Raw genomic sequence first — 11,361 nt, forward strand, 5'->3', positions numbered from 1 at the left:
AACGATGTCTTTTCATACCCTTGCTTGTTCTGAGTCAATGCACTGGCACAGGGTCGAATCGGATACAGGAAACCTGGGTCCTCTCACCTCTGCCCACTGGTGTGGCCTTGGAAAGCCACCTAATGCGTCTGAGGCAGTCTGCTGTCCCACCCAGCTCCTACTATCACAGCTAAAACTACTATAAAAATAAAAGATCATCCTTGGAAAAGTTCTGCTTCTCTGGCTGAGGCATGCAAAGAGAGAATTTGATACACTCCCATGCATTGCCCCCAGGGTAGCAGCAATTAATTTTTGTGCTGATTTTAGCATGCTGATCCACTCATTAATTCCTTCTGTTTTGCTGGTCAGTGAAAAACTGTGAGCCCAACTACTCCTAGGAAAAAAAACCCAAAGATATTCCAAGTATGTATCAGCTGAGTAACTGGGCTAAAATTGGCCGGCTATTTTGGCTTGTTTGCAGACAGTTCCCTTTAACTGTCTGCTGTTTGTAACGTGCATCTGGTCTGGCACATTACACGACACGCTTTCTGCCCCTTGTTGTTTAGCTGAGATGTTACAAACAAGGCAATAATCCAGCTCTGGTAGCAACAGGGATGGTCGTGAAAACTAGTGGCTTTTCGGTCTTGGGTCTCACAGCCACTTAAATAGGTCAGGCTCACCCACCCCCGTTTCGGACGAGCAGAGGCATTCCAGCCTCACACAGGCAACATCAAGCCCTGGACCCCCCGGACCCCCCTCCCCTCCCCGGAGCCTCCCCACGCTCGGCTCGGCAGGGAAGGAGGAGCAGGGCAGCCACCCCCGCAGCCCCGGCTGGATTACGTGCCTGCTCACGTTGTATTTATAACCCCTGAAGTCACCCGGAGGGGGGGGGGAAGGGGGGGTAGTGGGGGACGTTGTTGCTGAATGGTGTGTTTATTTTTCTGCCTTTTAAATTAAAAAAAAATAAATAGTACTTTTAATTTATGGTTATTTATTTCTTATTTATTTACTGCCGCGCAATAAACCAATGTAGCAAGAAAAACACGCGCCGCCGCGCGCAGCAGGCGGGGCGACACGCGCGGGCTGGCAGGGGGCACGTCCCTTCTTGCCCCCTCCCCGGTACGTGACGGGTGTGCCCCCCTGCCCCCCCCCCGCAAACCCGAGCCCCGCCCGCAGCCAGCGACAGCCCCCGCCCCGGCGGCACCCAGACGGCGGGGGGTGGGGGCGGGGTGCCTCCCCGTGACGTCACAGCCCGCACTTTGCCGGCAGCGGGCGGCGCGCTCCCGCGGCAGGGCTCGGGGTCGCGCTGCGCCGGTGCGGGGCTGGCTGAGCACCCGGCCGCAGGGCAGGCAGGGAGCCGCAGCAGCCCTCGGAGGGAAGGGGACAGCGCGGCAGCATGAAGTTCCAGTACAAGGAAGACCACCCGTTCGAGTACAGGAAAAAAGAAGGGGAGAAAATCCGGAAGAAATACCCCGACAGAGTCCCTGTGAGTGGCGGGGAGGGGGCGGCGGGGCTGCCCGCCTTGCCTGGCGGCCGCCGCGCTCGGCGCCTTTGTGCTCCTCGTCGCCTGCCTCTTGCTTTATTTTTTTAAGGCAAAAGCAACGAGATTCGTCAAGACGGTTGCGATCTTGACGATCTGATTCAGATTCCAGGCCGCTTTTCTCTTTAGCGCACAACTGTGGCTGCTTATTCCGTGGGGCGGGCTGTGCTGGCGGGGGGGTGCGGGGGCAGTACCCCCTTTTTTCTGGGAGCCGCAGTGCCTGGCCGGCGGCAACGCCGCTAATTCGGGCAGCCTGCGTGCGTGGGGGCGGGGCGGGAGCGGGGGGGGAGCTTACCGCCGGCTCCGGGAAGATGGAGGAGAACAATGAGTGGGTTAATCGGGTGCTCTTCGTTGAAAACAAGGGCTGTATCCCTGTCACCTGATCCTTTCCCTTTATTTGTGTTTTCCTTTCCTCTGGCCTGTCTTTTGGATACAGCCTTGCGCTGTCCTTTTGCTTTGCATGAGAGAAAAATGATACTTCTCCGTCTTCCTGCCCTCCTGTTTAATCATCCTGTGGAGAAAACATTACTTGGAAAACGAGGTCATCCAGCTAAACTTTGCTTCCTCATCCTTATGTCCCTTTGGAGTGCCTGTGGAAAACTTCTAGCTTTATGATTCCGAATAATAATAGGCGGAAAAGAAATGACGAATCAAATTAATTGCGATATATTTTTTGGTTCCTTTTTAATAAACGTTTTGCAAATGTTCGTTCTTTCCATCCCCGCTGGAGAGGTCTGTTCCAGATTTGCTGCCCAGGGGTACTGCCTGCAAAATAATTTAGGCGCTCCCATAAATCTGAGGACAAGGGCGAGCAGTTACACCATGCATTTTCCCTGCAGGCTAACACCATTTTTAATCTTGGGAGTGGCCTTCAGCTGGACTTGCAAAAAGTTCGTGGAGGCCAGTATTTGCATTTCTCCTAGGAGGTTTTGGGACCCTTGGCATAGTGTAGCAGGCTGCGCGTGCAGCGAGTCGGTGGTGAGGTGTGTGTGGTTCTGTGGCCCGTGATGGGGACCGCAGAGGGCTTGGTAGGTCAGGAGTGAGACAGGCTGTAAACTGAGGATGAATGTGGCGGACCGTACAGCAGATTGTGATAGATGAGTCTGGAAGAGACGTGTGAGAAGCCCAGGACCAGGCCCAGCCTGGCAAGAGGTCAAGTTAGGGGGGTGTTGGCAGACCTTTATGGAGAGAGCCGGACCAGAATAAAAAGGTGTGCTGTAGGTAAGGATAAATGAAAATGGTGCATGGCGAGGCCCAGATGTGAATTGTCATGGGTAGGCTTTTGTTATAGCTGCATGTGGAGCAAATAAACGCAGCAGACAACTGTTCTTTACATCATTTCTGTCTCTGCCCTTTCCGAGAGCAGGATCCTTGAAGATGACGTCCGTTTGGCTGCCTACACTGCAGCACCCTGGTACATCTCAGCATTTTGCTGAGATTATACTGTTGGCACAGTCCCACGTTACCACAGTCACCACCCAGCAGCAACAGACAGAGAGAGAATCTCTATCAGCCCTTTGGATTTTCTTCATAGGTTTGTGTGTGTGAAGGGTTTGGTGCTTCAGAAGAGATAGCTGTGTTATCAGGCGTACTGACTACAGCTGATGGTCAGGTTAGCAGAGCACCTCCATCCTTCCCCTGCCCCTTTGCAAGAGGGCGATCTCTCTTAAGCTCAGTGATCCCATTTAAGTCTTTCCTAGGGGCTTAGAAGCTCCAACACGCACCTCTTCATCATAAGCATGGCTTCTTTTCCTTTATTATCTAATGACCAAGCTACCCTTTTGGGTCGGGGTGGTCGTGTCAGTGCTGCTAGCAAACAGTTCTGCTTGTCAATAGTTTTTGAAATTGGAGGTAAGAGCTAATGGTTTCTCTCCACTGCAATTTATTGCATTAGATATTGCCTTGTTGGATATGTGGGCGAAAATTGTGCTAAGTGCATTTTGCTGTTCAGCCTGCACCTGTTCAATGAGCTTGTGGAACGGTCCTTCCTTCGTAGCATTTCCCAATTGCATCTCGTACAGAAGTGCATGTCCTACCGCAAACTGCCTGAAAGAGCTTGAATGCCTTGTACTAATTGAGACGCTTGAAGTTCTTGAAGTAGCAGAGACAATCATGTTTCTATTTTAAAAACAAACTTAGATTTTTTTCAGGGGGTTTGACTGTGTTGGCAGCATCCCAATGGAGCACAGGGAAGAGATGTCCAATCTAGCACCTCTGTGGTGTGACGTGACTTGGATCTAGAAGGAGCCAAGTTAGCATGGCACTTTGTCCAGACTAAATACACCGAGCTCATCATCATAACGTTTTTCTCTGGCATAGTGTCTCACTGATGTGACAACTCCATTTTGCTTCCAAAGGCGGCTTAGTCCACAGCAGCTCAGCCCTTTCTGTTACACAACACATAGAGTTGCTGGTTTGGGTTGCTACAGAGCTGTGGGAGGTAGAACCCTTGGAAATTAGTCCTCAGTAGCATCTCAGGTGGGGTATTTACAGTTATAGGGTATAACAATAAAAAGTTGAGGCGGTTCAGAAAATCCAGCTTCTTGTTTAGATGATCAAAATGGCTTCTGCAGAACAGCAAGCCACATAGACTGAATGATGTAATAATCTTCTACCAGTTCAAAAATATGTGTCACCAAAAAACTGCCTGCAGGGTTTTTTCTGTACAAACCCAGTAGTTCCAAAGGTTTCCAAGGCTTTTCACGAAAGGAGTTCAGGTCACTTTGGAATACTTCCTTGCTTCTGAGGTAAACATTTTGCCTAGTTCTGGTAACAGAAATTTCCTGTAGCAGATCTCTCAGTCTGACCTTAAAGCTGCAGAGCTTCATATTTTTCTGTGTCATAATGACATTAGAGTATAATGAGGGTTAGTATTTTGTGTCGAAGTTCTCTGTGGGTCCAGTTGCCCAGATGGTAACATGTTTTTTTAATTATTATATATTTATATGAATAAGGAAATGTCCATAACTATATGAACTAGGGAAAATAACCTTAAAGGATAAGAATTTCAGAGTAGAATATAACTACTGAAGAACTGGGGTTTAAAAAAAAAACCAACAAACAACATTCCCCAATGAGCTGTAGTTTCTTTTTAATTCTTTGCTTCATTCTAGGGCACTTGATACAGGTGAGTGTGGAAATTAGGATGTGGGACTACTGGGAGCAGGGCTGATTTTGTGCCAGGCAGTTTGGAACTGTAACCTGGAAACAGTTCAACTTACTTGTGATACTTCTTGTGTTCATGTATTAGCCTCCTGGCAGCTCCTTCATACAAAATTAACCTGCGTTGGGACCATCAAGGTGACCTGATTTTTTTTTTTTGTTCTCGGCCATTATGGTTTATTTTTATGTCTGTTCCAGTCTCCATTTTTTACTCACTGTGCTGACTGCTGCAGTCCTGGGCTCCCAGCATAGCTATTGCCAGTGATTTTAAGTCTTCTTCTCACCTATCTGTTTTTTAACGTTGTGTATTTGTTACAAAATTAACAAATTTCTAAAGGCTTGGTAGCACCATCTGTCTCAAAGGCTAGTATTCGTTTGCACTGATGCTTTTTGGTCCATTCAGGTTTATGACGCTCGTGGGTTGTTTTGTGCTTTCTCATTCTCTCTCTCTCTCTCCAGGTAATTGTGGAAAAAGCACCGAAAGCCAGAGTACCCGATCTAGACAAAAGGAAGTATCTTGTGCCTTCTGACCTCACAGGTAACAAAGTCTACCTTCCTGATTTTTCAGTGATAAGGTCTCAGAAGTGTTTTTTACTCTATGATCAGCACCAAGAAAATACGCAGGCAAGCTCAACATCCGATCATTACCCCAGTTTAGCTGGCTGGCCCTGTTACATTTATGTCCCTTACAACATGTAGAATGCTCTGAGATCTTCTGAGGTACCCTCCTGACTTAGCTAACATGCATGTGTTACAGCTGACTTCTAGCCATGATGAAAATGACTGAATTGTGTATCATAGACAGTAGCATAATCATCAGTCGATGACGTAGCTGCAGAGTTGCTGGAGGCTGTATCCTTGTTGCAGGAAGAGACAAGTTCTTGAAATAGTCCCATTGTTTTCCATCCCTGTGGTCGGAGTCATGGCTAAAAAGTTCCTTTTCTGGTGGTCATGGCCATTTTGTGTGTGATCACATTTGTTTTCATTTGAAAGCATGAATGTGTTAAAGAAACAGCATTTATTTTTCTTGCAGTATATAATGGATTGCAGAATACTTTCTTGTGCAACATAGCTAAAGCAAATAGTAAGGATTTTTTTTTTCAGCAATAGTGTGAACATTTACACCAAGTCTAAATTCTCTAAGTAGTCTTTGATCTGTGGGATTTGAAGGTTAAGCTAGTTAGGGATCTTTATACCATTCCCCACAATAGAGTATTTCATACCATAAGTAGGTGGAGTGTGGATTTAGACGGTACATGGTCTGAGGCATGTACCTGAGAAACTGCCAGCTCAGAGTGGATTGGCAGCTAATGTGATTACAATCATGAAGTTACTGCTTTCTTTCCTGCATTGTTCATTTTTCCCTACTTTTCACATACAGTATGTGACCTCCACCATCAAAAGAAAACCACTATGGTTAGAGTAAAAAAACCACCAAAAAAACCAAAACCAAAACGTGCTTTCTGCATCTAAGGCATTCTCCTCTGTTCCTCTCCAGTTGGCCAATTCTACTTCTTAATCAGAAAGCGGATCCACCTGAGGCCAGAAGATGCCCTGTTCTTCTTTGTCAATAATACCATCCCTCCCACCAGTGCTACCATGGGCCAGCTGTATGAGGTAAGCCTGGCCCATCTCTTTCTCCTTTTGTTGGAGTGTCCAGAAGAATGCATATCGTCACTGAAGGAAACTGAGTGCTACTCAACTGGCAGTGTATGCAGCTTGGTCACAGATGCCTGAACACGGACCCTCTTGGCCTGGGCTGTATCACGTCATCTGTTTAGAGAAGTTCCATCCTGCAATTATAAAGAGGAGCAAGCCCAGGGAGCCTCATCATTTTAACTGATTGTTTGCTAGTTGAAAGTCAGTGGTGTATCAGGAGGTGAATAGTTGCCTCAGTAGTGGTATGTTTCTCCTACTACTTTAACAAAGTATTGAAATAAACCACTTTATGTATAGAGGAAAGATTGTAGCTGGGGTAGGGTGTGGGCAGAACATACCCACTAGCTTTCCTGTTTGTACAAAAGAAATTTCCTTTTAGTAAGTAAAAGAACAGTATCACTGGGCAACCAACTGTCTATAAATACATTGTCAAGGAACACTTAACTCTTCGTTCAGAATTACTTTTTCATCACTTGTACTGTGTATTTGAGGACCTTGTAGGACCCTGTGAACATTGCTACCCAGCATTTCTACTGAGCAGTGTTATTTGATCGATCTTAAAAGCATATTCTGTCCCTATCAGATGGATGTTCCTCAGTTATATAGCCATTATATCGTGGCTGGTTTACAGCCTGGATTGATTTCTCCTTCTGTTGTGTTAGCATGTTTTAATAGGAGAGCTCCAGTATGGTGCTGTGAGCCTTGTTTGACCTGTCACCTTTTGACAATAACTGGACAGTTTGTAATTGGACTGGTGAAGTTATTGTAAGATTAACATGTGCGGGAGGTTGTCCAAATCTGGACATGTAGGAGGAAGGTCTAGCTATGCAGAGCTGAGATCAGGACACTTGTTACTGGCACTCTGCAGACTTTTTGTGTCCGTGTAATCACTTAACATCTCAACTTTACTTCCCGTATGTAAAACAGGACTAGAAACACAGCCATTTGTCAAAGTGTTCTGAAAAGCAAGAATCATAACCGTATTTACCAAATAATGAACTATCTAGATGTGATTTTTGACTTATTAAAGCATGCCAGGTCTCTCCTCTTGATCTTAAGGCCATACCGGTGCTGAGATTCTGCTGCACAGCCTGCAACAAAGGTGTTTCTGCAGCACACTCGGGCTATGAGTCTTCCAGTAAATTCATTGTATCCTAAAGGGTGACATGCCTGAATTTAGGAGTAGAGCTGTGGGAGCAGAGAAAGGGAGTTGCTGTACACTCTGTTTGGTATGAGGAAGTGAAGCCTTCAATGTAAAGGGGGAGAAATAACCTCTCTTTTGTTATGTCCTCTTGCTGTTACAGTGATCTCTTGGTTGGGCTTTTCCACATATAGTGAGTTACAAAGCTTTGGTTTGTTACGTTCTCCCTTTCTCCCCTTGCAGGATAACCACGAGGAGGACTATTTTCTCTATGTGGCCTACAGCGATGAAAGCGTCTATGGCAAGTGAGCACCAGCCCCTCAGGCATGCAGGCGAGATGGACTGATGGAATGGATTTGGGGGGGAGGGATGTTGGAGAGGAGGAAGGAGGATGCCTGAGAAGAAGGGAAGAGAACTGGAAGTGAATCACATGCACAATGCCATCACCTTCCATGCATTAATTGTAACCATTATTTTTTAAATTGAGGGGAGGGAGGGTAGGGGGACAGTGTATGAAAGGGTGAACTGAAAGGCTAACGAGGGGTTCTGCACTGGAATGGGGAGATTCCACTGTTCATAGGTCTTCTCTTGCCACAGCTGGAAGTATTTAGCTAGTACTGCTGGACAAGCCAGTGTGGTGGAGCTCCAGGAGAGTGACTGGGCAGGATGGCCGTTTTTGTGTAACCCTTTCATTGGATGGAGAAGGCATGCCATGTATTGTACACTGACCTTGTTACGCCTTGCCCATGGCACGGGCTGCACTCCTGTGAGCATTTAGCGAGCTGTGAAGTACTTCACTCTGCCCACACAAGGCTGTCCTGTGCTGACAGTCCTCACTCCAACTGCTACCTGTGAAGTGTTCCAAGAGTTTTGTGTTTCCCATCACATCCATCAGTATTAGAAGGGCTAACTGAGGGCTGGGAACTCCTCAGCTGTGAGACTTGAAGGTTGGGGAAAAGAAGGAAGGATTTTTTTTTTTTTTCCTTTGTTGCTTTAATTGCAAGTGCTGGACAGAAAAATTAGGGACAACCCTTTTGTTCTTTTCAGTGAAGTCAACTGATAAACTCATAAGCACATGGCTAGAAAGGACCTCAAGAGAATTACTAGCCTACTCTAGCTCTGAGACAGGACTGAGTATACCAAACATGTCCACCATGGCTGCTCATCAAATTTGTTCTTAGTGAACTTCACAGAGACAGATCCTGGAGGCTGCTGAGACTGACTGTTCAGTTCCTAGATAGCCTCTTTCCTTGCTACCTAACTTTAGCCTCCTTTGCTGTACATTAAGGCAACTAACTACTAGTGGTCTTGTTATTGAACAAACAAAATTATCTATCAGTGTTGTCCTTGTACCAGTCTTCTGCAGAATTGAAGATGGCAGAAGTCCTGTGGGTTTAGCCTTCCCTTCCATGTCTCATCCCTGTACAGCCCTTGCACCACATGCACAAGTGGAAGAAATTAGTTGCTCCCACATGTGTTTTGCTGGCTTTTTGTGACTGGACAACAGTGCCACTCTTTGCGAGAGGGAAAGGGGAAGGGGAATAATTATTTTATTTTAAGCCAATGTTGTTCTTAGAAAGGTGCCAGATAGATGCTGTCCTGTGCAAGCCTTACGCTGTCATGCCAAAGCAGTTTCTTCCCAGTGGCACAAACAGCAGATTTTCCCATAACTGCCGTAACTGATGAGGGCATGGGGTTTGGGGAGTGAGCTGACTTTCAGGAAAATTCTGGGGTCTTACCTAAAAATCAGAGAACTGGACCTGAATTACTGTAAACATTCCTACATTTAAGAGAGGGACCAAGAAGGATGAAGAAGATGGGCAGATTCCAAAATAAATTGAAGGTGTTTGCTCTGTTTACATGAAGTTAGATCAGAGTTCTCTGTGTTCCTCGGGAATGAGAAATCAAGATGAGTGCTCCCGTGATTGTGGAAGACGGGAAATCAGGTTTCAGCCTTCTCTGACTGTTGTTCCACCAAGGTACACGAGGCGAAAGAGCAGGCTGTGAGTGTGAAGTGGGAGTCACTGGCAGAGCTGTGTGAAGGTCAGGGAAGGCAGCGTAGTGGGGCAGGAGGGACACTGCCCGTGTGGTATGGGAAGTAGAAGAATGGGAGAGAAGGGAGGGACCTCAGAGGATGTAGACACAGCAATCGTAACGGGCAGACAGAAAATGGGGGAACAAAGGATGAAATGGGTGGGTTAGCATCCGCAGTTTTTAATCCTGAATGTCAGGTTTGTTGTTCCATCATGTGTTCATCTGGAATAAATGCATTGGGATGAGTTGTACCTACTGCCAACTTGGATAACTTCAGTTCCTGCCTGCAGTGCTCAGTCCTCTCCTTTTGGCCCACTCTCCTCCACTTAGCAGGCTCTTCTCACATCCGCTGGGTGCAGGTCCGCATCGGTCTCTTGTTTTAGAAAGCTCTGAATGTTCTGAAGCAGAGAACAGAGCCAGGAGGCTTTCTAGGGTAAAAGACAAGTTGCGGGCAGATGGTGTGCATCTGTCTGCCGCTGTCCCACTTGCTCATGTGTGTGCTGCCAAGCACGCAGTTGTGTGTTGTCTCAAATGAGCCCGTGCTTAGGCACACTCGGGGAGAAAGAGTTGGCATCTGGGGTGCTTGGTTTTGTGTTCAGACCTCCCCTCCCCTCCTGCTGCTGGGTTTGTAAGTGACATGTGTGGGACTAATCTCAGCTGTTTGTTACATGTAGAGTTTACAGTTGAATTTAGTTATTTTATGGTTCTTTTAACTGGATTGTGGCATTTACTTCTGTTTTTGCGCTAGTCCGGTACGAGGTAATGATGGTAATTCTTTTTTTGTGTTGGTTAGCTGCAGGTTCTTGTAAAAAAAAAAAAAAAAAAAAAAGTTCATACTACTTGAGCTAAATCAGCCAATCAATAAAGATGCATTTGAAAATCACAGGCTTAGTCCAAAATGGGTGACTAGCATTTCTTCCCAATGTGGGCTTGTAAATAAAGGGACTGCTTTGCCAGAGCTTCTTGCTGTTACTTTTTCCCAGGATGCCAGATCTGCTCTGTCCTGTCTTCCAGGAGGAGTCACTTCTCTCTTTTTTTTGGTTATGTCATCACAGACACACCTGGCTGTGTCTTGCTGTGCCACCAACGTGAACTGTAATTAGACCCGGATGACATCAGAAGGTCTTAAGAAGAGTAATGGGTGCACTGAGGCATTCTCTGCCTTTTTAAGGCCCTGAACAGTCCTAGCAAGTTGACAGGACCCTGAGGGTGCCACCAGCCGTGACTGTCCCTGCCAGGACCACTCATCACCCTGCCAGTGGCCCAGGAGCCCATTTCAGTCCCCCAAGGGCTATTGGTCCCTGTCCCAGCGATGCTGCAACAGGGCTGGTCTCCAGCTTCCCCGCCATCCCTGGCTCCCCTCAGCCCCCCGCCATCCCTGGCTTCCCCTCAGCTCCCCGCCATCCCTGGCTCCCCTCAGCTCCCCGCCATCCCTGGCTCCCCTCAGCCCCCCGCCATCCCTGGCTCCCCTCAGCCCCCCGCCATCCCTGGCTCCCCTCAGCTCCCCGCCATCCCTGGCTCCCCTCAGCTCCACCATCCCTGGCTCCCCTCAGCCCCCCGCCATCCCTGGCTCCCCTCAGCTCCGCCATCCCTGGCTCCCCTCAGCTCCCCGCCGTCCCTGGCTCCCCTCAGCTCCCCGCCATCCCTGGCTCCCCTCAGCTCCACCATCCCTGGCTCCCCTCAGCCCCCCCCCGTCCCTGGCTCCCCTCAGCTCCCCGCCGTCCCTGGCTCCCCTCAGCTCCCCGCCGTCCCTGGCTCCCCTCAGCTCCCCGCCATCCCTGGCTCCCCTCAGCTCCCCGCCATACCTGGCTCCCCTCAGCCCCCCGCCGTCCCTGGCTCCCCTCAG

At 48.0% G+C, this 11,361-nt stretch overlaps 1 protein-coding gene across 1 annotated transcript; it reads left to right on the forward strand.

Annotated features, from left to right (window-relative positions):
- The first annotated feature begins 1,216 nt into the window (after positions 1-1,216).
- Positions 1,217-10,398, forward strand: GABARAPL1 (GABA type A receptor associated protein like 1). Its single transcript, XM_040595815.1, has 4 exons — positions 1,217-1,465; positions 5,141-5,219; positions 6,180-6,298; positions 7,725-10,398. The coding sequence occupies exons 1-4, from the start codon at positions 1,376-1,378 to the stop codon at positions 7,788-7,790; spliced, it is 354 nt and encodes a 117-aa protein (XP_040451749.1). The 5' UTR covers positions 1,217-1,375; the 3' UTR covers positions 7,791-10,398.
- The last annotated feature ends 963 nt before the right edge of the window (positions 10,399-11,361 follow it).

The sequence above is a fragment of the Falco naumanni genome, chromosome 5 (genome assembly GCF_017639655.2).
Source record: "Falco naumanni isolate bFalNau1 chromosome 5, bFalNau1.pat, whole genome shotgun sequence".
NCBI classification, from domain to species: domain Eukaryota; kingdom Metazoa; phylum Chordata; class Aves; order Falconiformes; family Falconidae; genus Falco; species Falco naumanni.